This window comes from Oryzias melastigma, linkage group LG10 (genome assembly GCF_002922805.2).
Source record: "Oryzias melastigma strain HK-1 linkage group LG10, ASM292280v2, whole genome shotgun sequence".
NCBI classification, from domain to species: domain Eukaryota; kingdom Metazoa; phylum Chordata; class Actinopteri; order Beloniformes; family Adrianichthyidae; genus Oryzias; species Oryzias melastigma.
In genome coordinates this window covers 7,261,798-7,278,193 of record NC_050521.1, presented here as the reverse complement: position 1 = coordinate 7,278,193, position 16,396 = coordinate 7,261,798, and the positions used below count along the sequence as shown (strand labels likewise).

Below are 16,396 nucleotides of genomic sequence, written 5' to 3'. Positions count from 1 at the left end.
TACCCAACTGTCAGACTTCTGTCTGCATGTGTCTGCATGTGTGTATTAGTTATTTATAGTCTGAGCTTTTCATATTGCCCGCCAGGTGGCGTCACAACGTCAAGAATGTATACAAAAGAACATGTTCTTGTGTCTAAATGTCATTTACAGTGTATGAAATGTTTCTGGTTCTGCGCGCATGGATCATGATTTCGCCAAGAAAAGACAAAATTGACGCAAACGGAACCACACGTTTGTTTGTTTGCGCATGAAAACTAAAATGTATTTATTTTATTTTATTACACTGAAAAAATAAAAGTGTCATAAAAGGACTGAAACTGGGTGTATTTTTATTCTTGAAGTTGTGTCTTTTTGTGACTGGAGTCCTTCGCTGCGGTTTCTCCCCGCGCAGCTCTGCGGGAGCGAACAAAGCTCCGGCTGCTCTCCGGCTGCTCTGCGGCTGTCTGCGGGCCTCTGTCTGCCGTGAAGGAGGGCGGGTCGGCAGCAGCAGATTTTGGGCAGCAGCTGACGGTGCCGCTCTTCCTCCCTTCCCCGGATCCTCTCTGCTCGCCTAACGTGATTTGCACTAATTGGATCCGGAGCGGACGGCGGGCTGTGCGGGGAACGGTGACCTCTAGTAAACCTGGTGACGCTCGTCCGGGTTTGGGGCAGTTTCTGCGCGTTATTGCGCAGCGCGGACACTGACGCAGCGAGACGGGGGGGGATGACCAACTGATCGGGCGCATCCGTAGGTGAAACTGCGCACTAAAGGCGCATCCGTGCAAGATGATGTCGCTGATAGATCTGGATGATGACCAGAGGTGGGTGCCCACGCACGTGAATGTCACCGTGCTCCGCGCGCGCGGACTGCGCACCAAGGGCAAGCACGGCAGCCGCTACCTCTACACCATCATCCAGCTGGGGAAGGAGAAGTACACCACCGGGCTGGTGGAGAAGGCGGAGGTGCCCGTGTGGAATGAGGAGTGCTGCTTCGAGCTGCTCCCCGGAGTCCTGGAGGACGGGGGCCGCGGCGCCTACCCCCCGGGGAGCGGGGACCTGGTCCTCACGGTCATGCACCGGGTGCTGATCGGGTTGGACGTGTTCCTGGGTCAAACCATCATCCCTCTGGACAGGAGCTTCCAGGACGGAGTGTGTCCCAGAGAAGAGTAGGTCTGCTTTCATGGCTCCTGGAAAGTGATGCGTCACTGCTGGGTTTTTGGAGGAGCTTTGTACTCCACAGCTTCTAGATTCAAGCCACACAATCTGTCACAGACCATCAGAGGAGGACGCACAGCTCCATCTGACCCCCCAGCTTGATGACACTGTTCCAATGATGCCAAATTTGAAAACAAAGTTGTCTTTCTTTCGTGACCTTTGGCTTAAATGTGTTGGATCCTGACAGATGTGGCACAAACAGTTTGATTTCAAAGATATTTTACAAGCAGTTCTTCATTAAATCCTGCATGTAGTACTGGGCTTTTTTTAACAGCTTTACACAATTTTAAAAGTGTGGTGCCCCAAAAACAAAAACCCAACATGATTCCTTCTTAATTTCAGCATAAGAATTGGTCAAATATTGACTTATTTCTAAAAATAAGTTGTACTTTTTTTGTTTGTAGATTTGCATCATTTAAAGTGTGTGTCTTCAATACACATCTTGATTTATGGTTCACAAATGTATGCATGAATGATTGAACAAATGTCATGACGAGCTCAGTTCTTTGAACTACTCAGCCAGCAAGGGCGGGAAATTTTTCCTCGCTGCCCAGTGGACAGCGTATCGTGCTAGCGAGCTCCACTGTGAGCAAGCTCCACTGTAGCATGCTAGCAAGCTCTTCTATAGCATGCTAGCGAGCTCCACTGTAGCATGCTAGTGAGTTCTTCTGTAGCATGCTAGCAAGCTCCATTATAACATGCTAGTGAGCGCCACTGCAGGATGGTAGCAAGCCACTGTTTCATGTCTTCTGTAGCAAGTTAACAAGCTCCCTTGTACCATGCTAGCAAGCTCCACTGTTTCATGCTAGGGAGCTCCACTCTAGCATGCTAACGAGGTCTTCTGTAGCATGCAAGTGAGCTCCGCTGTAGCATGCTAGCAAGCTCCACTGTTGCATGCTAGCAAGCTCCATTATAACATGCTAGTGACCTCCACTGCAGCATGGTAGCAAGCATCACTGTAGCATGCTAGCGAGCTCCACTCTAGCATTCTAGTGGGCTCCTCTGTAGCATGCTACTAACCTCTTCTGTAGCAAGTTACCGAGCTCCATTGTAGCATGCTAGTGAGCTCCTCTACAGTGAGCTAGCGAGTTTCGCTGTGTCGTGCTATTGAGCTTCGCAGTATTTAGCTAGTGAGCTCCACTGTCCACCAGGTGGCTGGATAGCATAGCGAGCCAACCCACTGAGTGTTCACTTAAGCCAATGTGGGCAGACACAGGTGGAGCCACCACAAAAACTGCAGACGAACCCATTTGGGGCCCACATTTTCTGCTCAATTTAAAACCATATGGGGCCCACTTTGCCTTATTGGCTGGGATTACCTTACTAACTGGTGTGCACCAGTTAGTAAAGTACATTTTATTTTACTTCAATTTTTAGATTTTTTTTGTCAGTTACTATCTGGTGTGTAGGACTGCCACAAATGACCAATCAACAATTGTTTTTTTAGTTGACTAATTGGATCATTCATGAACTGGATGTTTGACCTTCATCAGCTTTAAACTAGAAGTATATAAGCTAGATGTTAACTAAAAATAAAAACAATTAGGATGGTAGTTTATTAAAGCTTTAATAAATCATGCAGCTTCTTTCCCTCTTTTGTTTCTGGTATTACAACAAGGCGTATTGTAGTTAAGAGATAAAAAAAAGAAACCCTAATCGGCTAATAAATTAGTTGTCAACTATTTCAGTAGTCGACATAGTCTTGACTAATCAACTAATCGTTGCAGCTCTACTGTTGCGCAGTCGTTACTAACCAGACACTTTTGTATCTAAAAATTGAAGCAAAAAAAAAAATCTGGTTACTATGTTGTGCGCCAGTTACTAACCAGAATTTTTTTTCTGGCAATTTAAGTAGAGAAGATTTTTTTCCTAGTTACTATCTGGTGTGCAATATATGTATATCTATCTATATAGATAGATATACATATTTAATTTTATTCTGGTTAGTAGTTGGTGTGCACCACTTCCTATCTGGTGCACACCAACTACTAACCAGAATTTTTTTTCTTTCAGCTTATATTTTTTAGAATTTTTTTACTGGTTAATATCTAGTGTGCACCAGAAAAAAAGATGTTTCTTCAATTTTGGAATTTTTTTTTCATATTGTTGTCTTGTTAGGGGCTCTGTAGAAAATAAAACAATTCTTTCAAATACTTTTTTTTTCTCTTTTTAGGACATTATAAAACCAAATAATCATGTTCACACATTGTTTTTTGCCAGTGGCTCCATAAAAAAGACATGTGCTGTCCAGATATGTTTAGTTTCAGAGAAATAGGAGCTCCTTTTACCACTAGAAGGTTTAGACACATTTCTACATTCAAACTTTAGTGATAGTAAACACATTTTCTCTGTAGGCATTTAGATTTCAGAAACAGTCATCTGCAGAGGCTTCAGCTGCTGTTAAAACAGGATAAAAGACTCACAAAGAGGTCATGTTGGGTCTGATTAGCAGAATCCACTCTGCATTGACGGGTGACATAACTGGACTCACCATGGCTGTGTGGAAAAGTGAAAGGGGAGTGAAACAATTCCACACATCTGGCTCTGATTACGGATCCTCCGCCCTCCTCACTCAGTCAACTTCTGCTGTTAGTTCTGGCTTTATCACATTTTCTGCGGTGAGGTCTCAGGACCTCAGAGGCAGGAACGCAGGGCAGATTTCATTGGCTCGCCCCTCACATATGTCTTTGTTTGAGCATATACACAGGTGTGGGTGAGTGGAGGAAAAAGATTGTGATTTCCTGTTGGGAGATTTCAGAAATTCTGTTTCCAGATTATGTAATGTGAAGAAAGTTCAGCCAACAGGAGTGTTTTCTTGCTTTAGAGCTGAATCAGATGCAACCCCACCTACGACGTGCACTTCATCTGTAGTTTGTTTTGCTCATGGGTTTGCTTTTTCTCCTGCAGATGGTTTAAGCTGAACTCTAAGGCTGGGAGGAAGGAGAAGGAGCGTGGCGAGCTTCAACTCACCGTCCAGTTCACTCGCAACAACATGACAGCCAGCATGTTCGATCTCACCATAAAGGACAAGCCCCGGTCTGCATTTGGCAAGCTCAAGGACCGCGTCACCGGGAAGAAGAGAGGGGACATGGAGTCTTCTTCGGCCATCGTGCCAGGTCGCTACGCCGCCCTGTCGGGATCCGTGGGGCCGCCCTTTGGAGAGGAGGTCGGGGGACCGGCAGAGCCAGAGATATCCGAGGAGAAGAGGAACAAGATGAAGGATTTCTTCAAAGGGAGGCTGAGAAAGTCGTCAGACACCAGGTCATGCTCGTCCCTGGCTTCAGAGAGCAGTATGTCTTCCATGACCAGCGACAACCTCGGCCCCCCACCCAGTCTGGATCTGCTGTCCGATCCCCCCAGCTCTCCCATCTACACGAGCAAAGTGAGAGTCAACTCCCAGTATGGAGACGCAGATTTAGCCAAGAAAGGTGAGAGTGCATGAACACGTGGGCATCATTGATGGATCCCTGATGGATCACTGATGGATTCCTGATTGATCCCTGATGGATCACTGATGGATCATTGATGGATCACTGATGGATTTCCAATTGATCCCTGATGGATCAAGGATGGATCACTGATGGATCATTGATGGATCACTTATGGATCACTGATTGATCCCTGATGGATCATTGATGGATCACTGATGGATTCCTGATTGATCCCTGATGGATCATTGATGGATCACTGATGGATTCCTTATTGATCCCTGATGGATCATTGATGGATCACTTATGGATCACTGATTGATCCCTGATGGATCAGCAGTCAGCAGTCTGGACCATTATGCTCACTCTCTCAAAACCTGGATTCAAGTTTTATTTCAAACCAAAACGAAGCCGCTATGAACTGGACCTTATCAGCTTGCTCGTAACAGCTTCATAGGACTTTTTCTGATTGGTCCCTGATAGATCAATGATGGATCATTGATGGATCACTTATGGATCATTTATGGATCACTGATGGATCCCCAATGGATCACTGATGGATCCCTGATTGATCCCCGATGGATCCCCAATGGATCACTGAGATGTTGACAAACCATGCATGAAGAGAAAAATCCAAATGGAATTAGTTCATAGAGCTACAAACAAGGTTTGCCAAAACATAAAAAACTAAGAAACAAATAAAATATATGAAACACTTCAAAAATTATGTAAAAGAAGTTAATCTGAAATAGGGCTGCACGGTTTTAGAAAAACGTCCAATATTAGGCATCCATATTGCAATGACGATTTGACTTGCGATACATGACCTTGTAGCAAAACAGCTAATACATAATTTCAATTTCACTTCATCAGTATTGTTTAAAAAAAACTCAACAGAGCTTAAATTATACTCTGAATGACCCACATCTACAAAAGAGGTCCATCCGATTGGTCAAACGTGAAAAGGACTCTATTTAAAAATACTTCAAGCTGCTGGATAATTTTTGCATGTATTAACATTTAAGGTAACCTTTTATTACAACTTAAGTCGTCTTTTTTGATACATGCATTGCACAGGCTGATGTTTATGGAGAGAATATAGACTCACTCCGATTTGTGGGAGCATAATTCTTGATTTGTTCATAAATAAGGATTTGTGCATGTGTATTCTTGATTTGTAACTCATATATGTTTTGTGCAAAAGCAAAAAAAAATACAATTAATTAAACAGATCCTCCCGATAATGAATATAAAAAAGTCTAAATAAACGTTTTTAGAAACTCTTATCACTTAAAAAAATAAATATTTCGCGGGAAGCAGCTGAGCTGCTGTTGTGTTCTGACTGAAGGCTGGACTACTGATATTTGTACTTTGATTTGGGAATGATCTAAGAGAGGAAAACGAATACAACCATGTAGGACATTTATAAAACAGCATCCAGCTGTCAGCTTTACCGTTCCAAACCATATAAACCAGAAGTGACTCTGCACTTGACCACCAATGTGTGACATCATGTCAAAAGGGTCTGTAGTGTTTTGTATTGGGATTCATTGATGGGATTTGCACTTCAGGGCCACCGTAGGGAGTGACTCGTAAAGGGCAAACACATTAGCCATCAGTTGTATTTTATTTGCCAAGTAAGAAGTACATAGGCAAATATCAGCATCAACATTATTTTTGACATTTTTGACACACACGCTTTTTACTTGTTTGCACATTTCTCTAAACATTCAAAATCATTAAAAATGAAAACAGATCAGCTCTTTCTAAAACTCTCACCCGCAATTCAATAACAAAAAATGTGGATTATCGCAAAGTCGCCTAAATGTACTATTTTTCTTATTTTAATGGTCAATTTAAACCTTAGCAAGTTTTCTTTATCCAAAATTTAAAAAATCACAAATTTTCTGACATGTGATGATTGATTATCTATATCAATTTATAAGTATTTGAAAGTGTAATAAAGGATCAATTAAATGATTCTCCGTGTGTTCAGCACACTGCAGTCACTGACTAATTACTGGATTCTGATTTCATTTCACAAATTCCCAACTCAATTTGATTCACAAATAAAAAAAAAAATCTTTTAAATAATCATTTGTTTCTAAATATTCTGTCTCAAATCCAATTTTGCTTGTTAGGATTTTTATATTAATACAAAGCAGATTTTTGTTTTACCTGAAAAACACAAAAAATCTTTAGAATTATATTTGCTAATGAGTTGATTGAACAAAATAAGCATATTTTATACATACATTTTGATTAATTGATATTTTTTAAACTCACCCAAAACCAACATTGTTAATATTTATTCAAAATAAAGTATAATTTTTGTGCCCAAAACATGTTTTTTTTATTTGAAATTTTAATTTTTAACTGTAAAAATGTTCTTAAAAATGTATATGGCTGAAAAGACAGGAAAAAATATATTCAGTGAAATTTGCATCTCAGACTTCTTTATAAAGTTTCCTGTTAAAAAAAGACTATTAAAGTTTAAAATACATATTTTTTTCAATCTTCCAACTCCGTGAAACTGAAAATTTTGTTCTTGTTTTTCCAACAGTCCTCACAAGTCAGCACACCACTAAGGTTCTGACACACAAGCGAGCTTTCAGCGATGAAGCCGGAATGATCACAGCAGCCTTCCCTCCACCAAACGCTGCGGTGGAGACTCTCAAAGGCCACACCATGACTCAGTCCAAGTCTTCGTTGTGCATAAACGGAAGCCACGTCTACGACTCGGAGCCATCCACTCCGAAAAGCTCCGGTCCGCTCCCGACCAAGCTGGTTCTTCTGGAAAAGTGCTCGCCCCTGTCCCGCTCCCTGCAGAACCTCACTAAAAGAGGAGAGGACAAAGGCTCCTTTGCGGAAGGTCGACGTTGGTCCTTCGACAAGCTGAAGAAGGAGGAGAAAGAGGAAGAGAAGAGCGCTCAGGGTTCCTCCGCCCCTCAGCAGGAGGCGTCGGCAGGAGGGCGCCCCATGCAAGCGGCCACGCCAATCGTCTCTGCTGCCGTGTCGCCCGACAAAGGGAGGAAACTCCGATTGTTCTCGTCAGGTAGAAGCGATTCCCTCCCGGCTAAGACGGACACGAACCAGAGCGGTTCTGCTGCTGAGGGGAGGCTCAGGGGCTGGTTCGGCTCTGGTGACTCCCAGAACAAACCCAGGTGAGTCCTGATCAGTTTGCAGCCTGTGAGGACGGGTGTGCAGCTGGATGTTTTTTGCTTTTGTCCATTTTACAACCATACTGTCATCTTTTCACTCACAAGTATTCTTCTGTCCAAGACATGAACTCAACTGAATAGCTGACAGTGCAGATCCTGCTTTAGCAAAAACAATGCATCAGTTTTTGGTTTTCTTTGCTTTGCTTGATTATTTTGCAAACAAGCTTTCTTTTTTTGGATTCATTTGTGTTTTCATTACATTTACTGATGCTTTGAAATCATTTTAGAAATGTTCTGTTCTGTTTATCTGCAATAGAGTTCCTGGTTTGGTGACCTGGCACACTCAGAACTAAGAGGACTGTTGTGCCCTATTTTCCTTCACAGGCTGGAAGTTTCTCCTAATGTAGAAAGCAGCTCAGATGCACCCCTTCCCGCCCCTCCTTGCTCCCCTGTACCTCCTCAGTGCTCCTCACCCCCTGCCTCCCCTTCCAGCCATGCCTCACCTGACGACTGCAGTCACATTAACCTCTTCACCCCTTCTCCTTCGCCTTGCTCGCCCCCCCTCTCACCTTCCAACCCTTTCTTCCAACACATGCAGCGCAACCCCTTTTTTGAGGCTCTCATAGCTGAAGAGTTGCAGACGTCGCCTACTTTCAGGTCGTGCTCCTCTTCCCGCTTCCGCGACGCCGCTGGTCCGGCTCAGTGCGGAGCAGCCGGCGGCGCTTCGGGAGTTAGCTCTTCAAATGCGGCTTCCATAAAACGGGAGCGCCCGCGGCCGGTCACCAAGCAGGGATCGGTTCCCGCTTTACACAAAGCAGCCCTCTCCGAGTCCCCCGACCACTGTGCCTCTCAGGCCACGCCAGACAGTGCAGCAGAGTGGGAGGAGTCTTTTGATGCCTTTGCCTCCAGCAGGCTGAACTCTCCTAAAGATGGTGCTCCTTCAAAACAGCAAAAAGCCAAAACAAGTTCAGTTAACAACAACATCTATGCACAAGATCTGCAAGCAGTAAAAGAGGAGCCTCCTCCTTTACCCCCAAGGCGACTACTAAGGACTCCAGTGAATGAGATTTTCTCTGACGGCTGGCTGCACAGAGGTCAGGAACTGGCTGTCCATAAGGAAGCCTACCTCCTCTCCCAGACTGGAGTGGCTTCCCTGCAACGCGGCAAAGATGCTGAATGCAAGCCAAGCAGGACATCTCCGGACCCACACACTTGCAGGGAGGTGTCCGACCCTACCGCTCACACAAACGCCAGCTCGCCTGGAGTCACCCCTGAAGAGCAGTTCAGGAAGTTCAAGTACAAACCACTGGAAGATGACAGTCACTGCTGGGCAGGCATGCTGTACGAGCAAGACTTGTTTGGACACGTGTTCAGAGGAAAGGCTATGGTGGACGGTGACTTTTTCTCAATGACCGCAGAGGGAACTGCTGGAAATAAGATCAAATCCAACCCTCTGGACAGCGAGGTACTAGTCTGTGAGCAGAGCAACACTTCTACCACTCCTTCCAAAGAACCAGATAGTTCTAGCACTCAAGAACAGGAGATAACAGAATCAGATCTACATAAAATCACATGCCTTAATACCAATATGTATTATTCCTTAACTTTGGGAGATCTGAACATGAATGTGAACAATTCCGACTTTGATTTTATTGACTCTGACGGATCTTCTCCCTCAGATGTAACTGAAAGTCACAAAAACAAACATTCAGGTGAGACTTTTACATTTAAAGATTCACAGGTATCTGTGTACAACAACAGACCTGAGGACATTTTCACTCTGAAAGAAACCTACATACCTACAACAAACTCCTCTTTTGAAGTTACTCCATCTTTGAATAAACTTAAATCACCTCCAATTTGCCAAGACAACCATCAGTGTGAGCAGACCAACAGGGTCGACTCATTAACCACTCCATTTAACGTTAGGACAGACTGTAAAGAACAGGAAAAACAAAATGAATGTAGCAAAACCAGTAAAGATTGTGATGACAACGGGAATCCGCAACTCGAGTCAGCCAAACCCAACCTGAATCCGTCATTTTCAGGTGTTGCTAGCGCACGGATCAGACCAAAGGGAACATCCCGACAAAACAGCAACGACAGCCCGAAAAGCCAAAGCAAAAACGGGGACAGAGACTTGGAGCAGTTCTTGTCTCTCGTTCAGAACCCTCCAGAAAGGGGTGGAGACCACCACAGATCTGAGAAACCTTCAGAGATCAGCTTTGAAGACCTCCACGCACACGTGGCACCCAACTGCAGAACCCCCGTCAAGTCAAAGATTGAAGAATCTTTGACGGAGCTTGAACGTTGCCCTTACAACACCCCACCTGTGCTCTGTTTGTTAGCTCATACCCCTACCTGCTCCCCAAAACCTCCCTCCAGCGGGGGGTCCCACTCCTCCTCTAACACCGACCAGCCCCTGATCCATGCACGCCACTCACCTCCGCCTGAGGAGACACAGCCTGCTCGTAATCTTCCCCTCCAGCAGAGCAGGTGAGAGTCCTCACACTCCGACATGACTGTGCAGGTTGTGATCTATCATTGGTTGGTTTTATTTCTGTCTTTTGCTTTTTTGTTGCTGTGCTGATTTATTTTCTGCTGTGCTGATTCCTTCATTTGACAGATTGAATTTTCTGCATCCAACATGGTTGGATGAATGCTGCAGCTTCTCTTCACCTTTATGTTGTTCATTCCATGTTGCTTGCTAGTTTTAGAGATTTTGTTGCTTTTCTATAGTTCGCCACTCTCAAACGTTCCACTGAAACAAATAAATGAAAGACACAAAGATTTTGTGTCCAAAACACCCCTCTACTCCCTAACTATTAGAAAATTGTATGGTGCAAGATTTTCTAGTTCCCTGGATTTTAAACGCACCAAATGCTCACTATTTAAAAAAATACTATTTTTATCTTTTAAATGGCAAATTTGACAGATTTCCCAAAGAAAAGTTTAACTAGAAAAGTTGCATCACCTGAAATAATGAATAGTGAATGCTTTTTGCTTAAAGTAGTCTCTGAAGATGCTAAAGCTTTTTGCTGAAAATGGTGATGCAGTTTACTTTAATTGCTGAGGGGATTTTCTGAAAATGCTAAAACTGCTGAAAATGCTAAAAACTTTTGCAAAATTTTAAATTGGTTAAAAGGCTGGAAATTTTGTCAAAGAACTAGGAAAGAGCACTGAAGTTGACCTAAATTTCTGAAAAATTTGTTGTAGAATTAAAAATCCCTAATTCATGACAAATTTGCTAAAATGTTTAGTGTATTTTTTATATATGAGCAGAACTCAAAATTAGACTAAATAATTAGTGAATTAGACCAAAAATGTAGCTCTTTGCTTGAAAAGTAGCTAAACTCCAAAATAGCCTAAAATTCCTCAGTTAACTAAATTAGTTAAAAATGTTAGCATGTTGCTAAAATAGAAGCTAAACTCCAAATTAGAATAAAAAAAACCTCAGGAGATGCCAAATTAACAAATAAAAACCCTAGCACACTGCTTAATTACTAGCTAAACTCCAAAATAGGCTAAAATTCCTCAGTAAACTAAATAAATAAAAAACAAAAATAGCCTGTTGCTAAAATAGAAGCTATACTCTAAATTACCCTAAAAACCTCAGTAGATTACAAATCAGCCAAAAGCATTAGCATGCTAAAATATTATTTAAAATTACTTTAAAAAATGAAAACATAGTCCATAAATATATTTAAAGGCTTTATGCTTGTTACTTAAAATTTTGAAATTTGAAGACTTTCTCATTCATTGCCTATAGTGCATATTTTGCTCAATATTTCAAAAACTTTAGAGTTTCTGAATACCAAAAATACAAGCAGTAATGTTCTGAACGAGATGAATTTTTTGATACCAAGATTGATGAAATAACTGAAAGTGTGATTGAGTTTTTACATGCCAAAAAACGTCCTGAAAGAAGTAGGAGAATCCATAGTGTGAATGTTTACTAAGCATTTACACAATAAATATGAACATTTTACCGATCAACCACTGTGTTCGGATGATGAAACTTTAATCATTTATAAAAAAAAAAAAAAAATCAGTGTGAAAAATCATTCAAACGCAATGCATTGTGGTCTATATTTCCCAATCTAGTGAGCATACTGTTTTTTCCGCAGAGACTTCTGGGAAATTTCCAGGGCACTGAATTTTTGAATTGTAGATTCTTATTAAAGAATCTTCCCAAAGAAGCTTTAAAACCCAAACTTCTAGCAGGAGTTCTAGGATTTGTTACAAAAATGTGGCTTAAGTCAAACGTGACGCTCTAATCCAGTGATTGGTCCTCTAGATCTACCACCTAGCTAGTTTTCCCTCCATGCACTTCTTCCTGCTGATTACCTAGTCAGTTAATCAAAATTTGGAAACACTTGAATCAGCTAATCGGCAGCAGGGAAGGGAAGGGAAAGCCGGGGTGGAAGATCTGCCCTGTGTATTTGCTATTTTCTTAGTGTGTGTTTGTTGTTCTTTAGAGTCAGAACTTGTTGATTTGGACCCTACATTAGAGGTCAAATACCAATAACTCTAGTGCTGACCCTTCCATCTTGCAGGCCTCACCCTGTGAAGCCTTTAACATCCACCCAATCGGAAAAGAAGGAGAGTCGCTCAGTTCTCGACAAGCTCAGGTCTACCATCACTCCTGGACGCTCCGCCCAGCAGGCCTCAGCCGAACCTGAGAAGAGTCAGGTACCGTTCGACAAACGTAACTTCCAACCAAAGACATGTCTTGTGGGTGGTCCAACGATTTTATTTTGTTGTATACATTATCGTATACGTTATGAGTGTCTTACACTGCAGTCAAAGACTGACTTATGCCATCAAAGGAACAGTGTCCCACAAATCGCATGAGAGGGCAGCAGCTCCATGAAAGCTCGTTGTTGGAATGAGGAGTCAAAGTCTGATCCCGATGATAACTTTCCTCACAGTTTCTTTTATCTGATTGCATAAAATTAACATGTTTTTTTAATTATATGTTATCATACTCACATACTTGTGTATTTCAAATGTTAACATGAGTGTGTGATAAACAGCTCAATCACTTTTTAGTGTAAACACATTGACTGGGCCATGGTTGTTCAGAAATCCACCTTTATTTTGAAATTTTGATCATTTCTCTTCAGGACAACAGGAGAACAGTTTAACTTTTTTAAATACAACTTTTTATTATTACAAGGATCCAGAGGTGTAAAGATGAAAAACACTTAAAACAAAGGCCTTAATATGTAATACTTTGACATTTAGTACCTCATTTTTCACAAAAATATATATATATTTTTCCAGTGAATCAGATGCTTTAAAACAAGTGTCAAAGTCAAGGCCCGGGGGCCGGATGCAGCCCTCCGGGTAATTATATCCAGCCCTCTAGATTATTTTATTTTATTGTTATTAATGGCTCCATGTTATCTCTGTCTTATTTCTAACTTATATAATTTTGACAAAATATATTTTTAAGTAGTGTAAAACATTGAAAGTTATTTAAGGTTTAAGTTGATTCATTCTGGAATAATAATGCTGCCTTTTTATCATTCATAATTATGTTAAAAAGTTATGGTTTTAAAGTTTTAAAAATGGGCATTATTCCAGCTTTTTAAACTATTTTGGCATTTACAAGGATTTTTCTAGGCTATTTTGGAGTTTAGCTTATATTTAAGCTACATGCTAGCTGTTTTGGCTAATTTAGTCTTTTTTTTACTTTTTTAGGATTTCCTTTTAGTTTAGCTAATATTTAGCTAATATTTCAGCTACATGCTTTTTCAGTTTTTTTATTTTGTATTTTGTGTGATCATTTTTGGAGTTTAGCCAATATTTCCGCTAAATGCTAGCTGTTTTGTCTAGTTTAGGCTTTTTTTCAAAATTTTCTGGCAGTTTTGGAGATTAGCTAATATTTCAGCTACATAGCTGTTTTGATTAAATGTAGGCTTTTTTATTTTTTTTATTTTTTGGCTCTTGTGGAGCTTAGCTAAATGGTTCTGGTCTGCTTGTGGTCCAACTGAGAAAACAAAACATTTGTTCTCTGCTTTAACAAACCAAAGTTCCTTTGAAATCATTTCAGCTCCTCTGCTGCTCTCTCTTCTGTCTCAGGCGGAGGCTCTGGAAATGGCGACCCACTATCAACACCTGACCAACATGGAGCTGATCTCCCTCCTGCTGCAGCAGGAGATGGACATGCAGAAGCAGCAGGCGGCCTCAGAACAGCAGGGGGCGCAGCTGGAGAAGTGTGAGACCGAGCTGAGAAAGGTCAAAGCACAGGTTCGAGACCTGGAGGACTACATTGACAATCTGCTTCTGAGAATCATGGAGCAAACACCCACTCTGCTGCAAGTGCGCGGGAGACACAAGTGAGGCTGGTGTGACACTGTTCATGAGCGACACTCGTTGTTCTGGAGGCAGTTCCACAGGTTCTGAGAGGTTCTCACAGTCATCCAGGTTTTTCTCACCACTAATACTGCCCTGTTGATGCAGACGAGCCATTCCTCACCATGCATGCAGGTTAATATTCATGCTGGGCAAACATAAAAAAAGCATAGCAGCCTGCTTTGATAGATCGCTTTCAGAAAAGCAGATCTTGATTGTAGAGTAAGTTTAGATAGCTTAAATCTATATCTGCTTTCACAGGCTTAGAATAAAAAAAGGCTTTTTGGGGCTAAAATTCATTCCTAGCTTTAAAAAGCAATCTTTAAAAAAAGCTTTTTATTGATCCTCTGAGTTAAATGTCACAAATATCTGTTAGTCCGATGAACGACTGGGAAACATATGTCTTATGAATTAGTAATTGTGGGTTGTTTTTTTTAATATTTTATTTTATGATACCTCTCCCCTGAAATTCAGGATTAACTTTAGAAATATTGATGCAGTAAATTATGATCACATTTATGATCCAATTGTTTTGTCATATAGCAACACTGTAGTACTACTGTAGCATCCTGCAATGCTTTATTATGACCGCAGTACTGTAATAAAAAGAAGCGCACACAAACTTTGCATATTATTTATTCTTTTTTTTTCTCATCGGCTTTGTGATGGATGTTTAACATTGATGCTGATCAATTCTCGGATGAGCTGCAGAGCCCCCCCATTCCCATGCACTTAGTGTTTACGATCACAGGAAGTCCTGCGGCAGCAATAACCCCGTCTCTCCACCAGAGTGCAGCCCTGACTGCGCAGTTTTGTCTCTGCTGCTTCAGCATCCCTCCAGTGCTGACTTTCACTAGAAGAGTCTTCCTAAACCATTTGGTCCAAATGGGTCCTTTTGACATTGATGTAAAGCACCAGCTATTCATGCACCATTTGTCCAAGGTAAAAACCTTTTTTTTTCTTTTTTTTTTACTTTTTGTGAAAAAAGTCTTGCAGGAAATTGAAAAATGAAGCCTTTTTTGCCAAGAGTTTGTCCACCTTTTGCATAATTTCTGCAATAAAAATTGTTTTCATATAATAGAGTTTAAGAGATCATCAATGCAATGTGTTTAAAGCAGCTTAATGATGTAGTTTATACAAAAGTTGTATTTTTTTGAAGGGTTTTGTTACAGTCAGGTCTCACTGCACACCAGATTCAATGATTCAACACTAATCTGCTGTTTAATTTACTTGTTTTATATTTTATTTATTTATTTTCTGTTCTTTTGTACAGCAGTTTGTGTTACCAGGCATGAAAAGTGATACAAATAAAGATTGATTTGGTTTGATTAAACTTGCACAGATATATTTATGACATTTGAACTGATGGTGGGATCATTGCAGTTAGTTTTTGACGTGGCATTTGAATTTGTGAGGCTCCGCTTAGTTCAAAATGCAGGATAGAAAGAGTTTAAATAAGCTCCAGTGCAGCTGAGATGTTCCACTGAGACTTCAACAGGATGAAGTAAATATTAGAAAAAAAGAATATAGGTTTGTCTGCATAGAAGACAGACTTTATACCTATTTTTTGTTCTTATTTCAGACAAAACAAATATTCTGGTGAATAAAAAATACTAAAAGTGTGTTGCTGTAAAAGAACAAAAAAGAAAATCCCATATCATGACTCCACCACCTCTGTGCTTTACAGTATTATTACTTTTCAAAGTTCTGCTGTGACATTTAACAGATGCACTTTTGTCTCAGATGTTTACTAAATTAATGTAAACAGCACGAATGTTTCTGCTAGCATATTCAGCTAACACTGAGGATGTTACTCAAAAAAAATGCAGATTTGGGAGACCAGGCAGCTACGATGCATGCCACAATTCAAATGGGCTTCAGAGTGACACGTTGGATGTCGGCCAACAACCCCATATGCCCTGATTCACAGTTCATTTACATGCATGATTTGAAATGAGAAGCCCCCATTTGCAAAAAATGGAATGGCATCATGCTTATCCATCTTTAGAAGGACAGAGAAGAATCTTTTGAAGGCTTAGATTATGCTTAGCGGTGACTGGGTAAAAGGTGTCATTCTTAGTGTGGAAATGACTTTTATATATGTCTGTATATAAAATGTTTATACGTGCAACTGATTAGAGCAGTTTACCCATCTGTTATTGTCTACATGCATATGTTTACTAAGTAGGCATGGTAAGTTTAGGTGCCATGAATCAGGTTTATTATTATTTTTTATTGTGTACTTTATTTGAA

The 16,396-nt window shown here is 41.0% G+C and overlaps 1 protein-coding gene across 2 annotated transcripts; it reads left to right on the top strand.

Annotated features, from left to right (window-relative positions):
• The first annotated feature begins 397 nt into the window (after positions 1–397).
• On the top strand, positions 398–15,471 carry LOC112153622 (rab11 family-interacting protein 5). 2 transcript variants are annotated; one of them, XM_024283977.2, is made up of 6 exons: positions 398–1,145; positions 4,102–4,622; positions 7,186–7,786; positions 8,168–10,279; positions 12,340–12,475; positions 13,871–15,471. In XM_024283977.2, exons 1-6 carry the CDS (start codon positions 766–768, stop codon positions 14,129–14,131), a joined length of 4,011 nt encoding a protein of 1,336 aa, XP_024139745.1. In that variant the 5' UTR covers positions 398–765; the 3' UTR covers positions 14,132–15,471. The 2 variants fall into 2 exon arrangements, with proteins under 2 accessions (XP_024139745.1, XP_024139746.1); XM_024283978.2 differs by lacking the exon at positions 8,168–10,279 and having other exon boundaries at positions 402–1,145.
• The last annotated feature ends 925 nt before the right edge of the window (positions 15,472–16,396 follow it).

Bases quoted from the DNA above. Each gene is read 5' to 3' on its own strand.
- LOC112153622 (XM_024283977.2), top strand. From the start codon at position 766: ATGATGTCGCTGATAGATCTGGATGATGACCAGAGGTGGGTGCCCACG. The intron at 1,146-4,101 runs GTAGGTCTGCTT...TTTCTCCTGCAG, and splicing joins GGAGTGTGTCCCAGAGAAGA to ATGGTTTAAGCTGAACTCTA. The intron at 4,623-7,185 runs GTGAGAGTGCAT...TTTTTCCAACAG, and splicing joins CGCAGATTTAGCCAAGAAAG to TCCTCACAAGTCAGCACACC.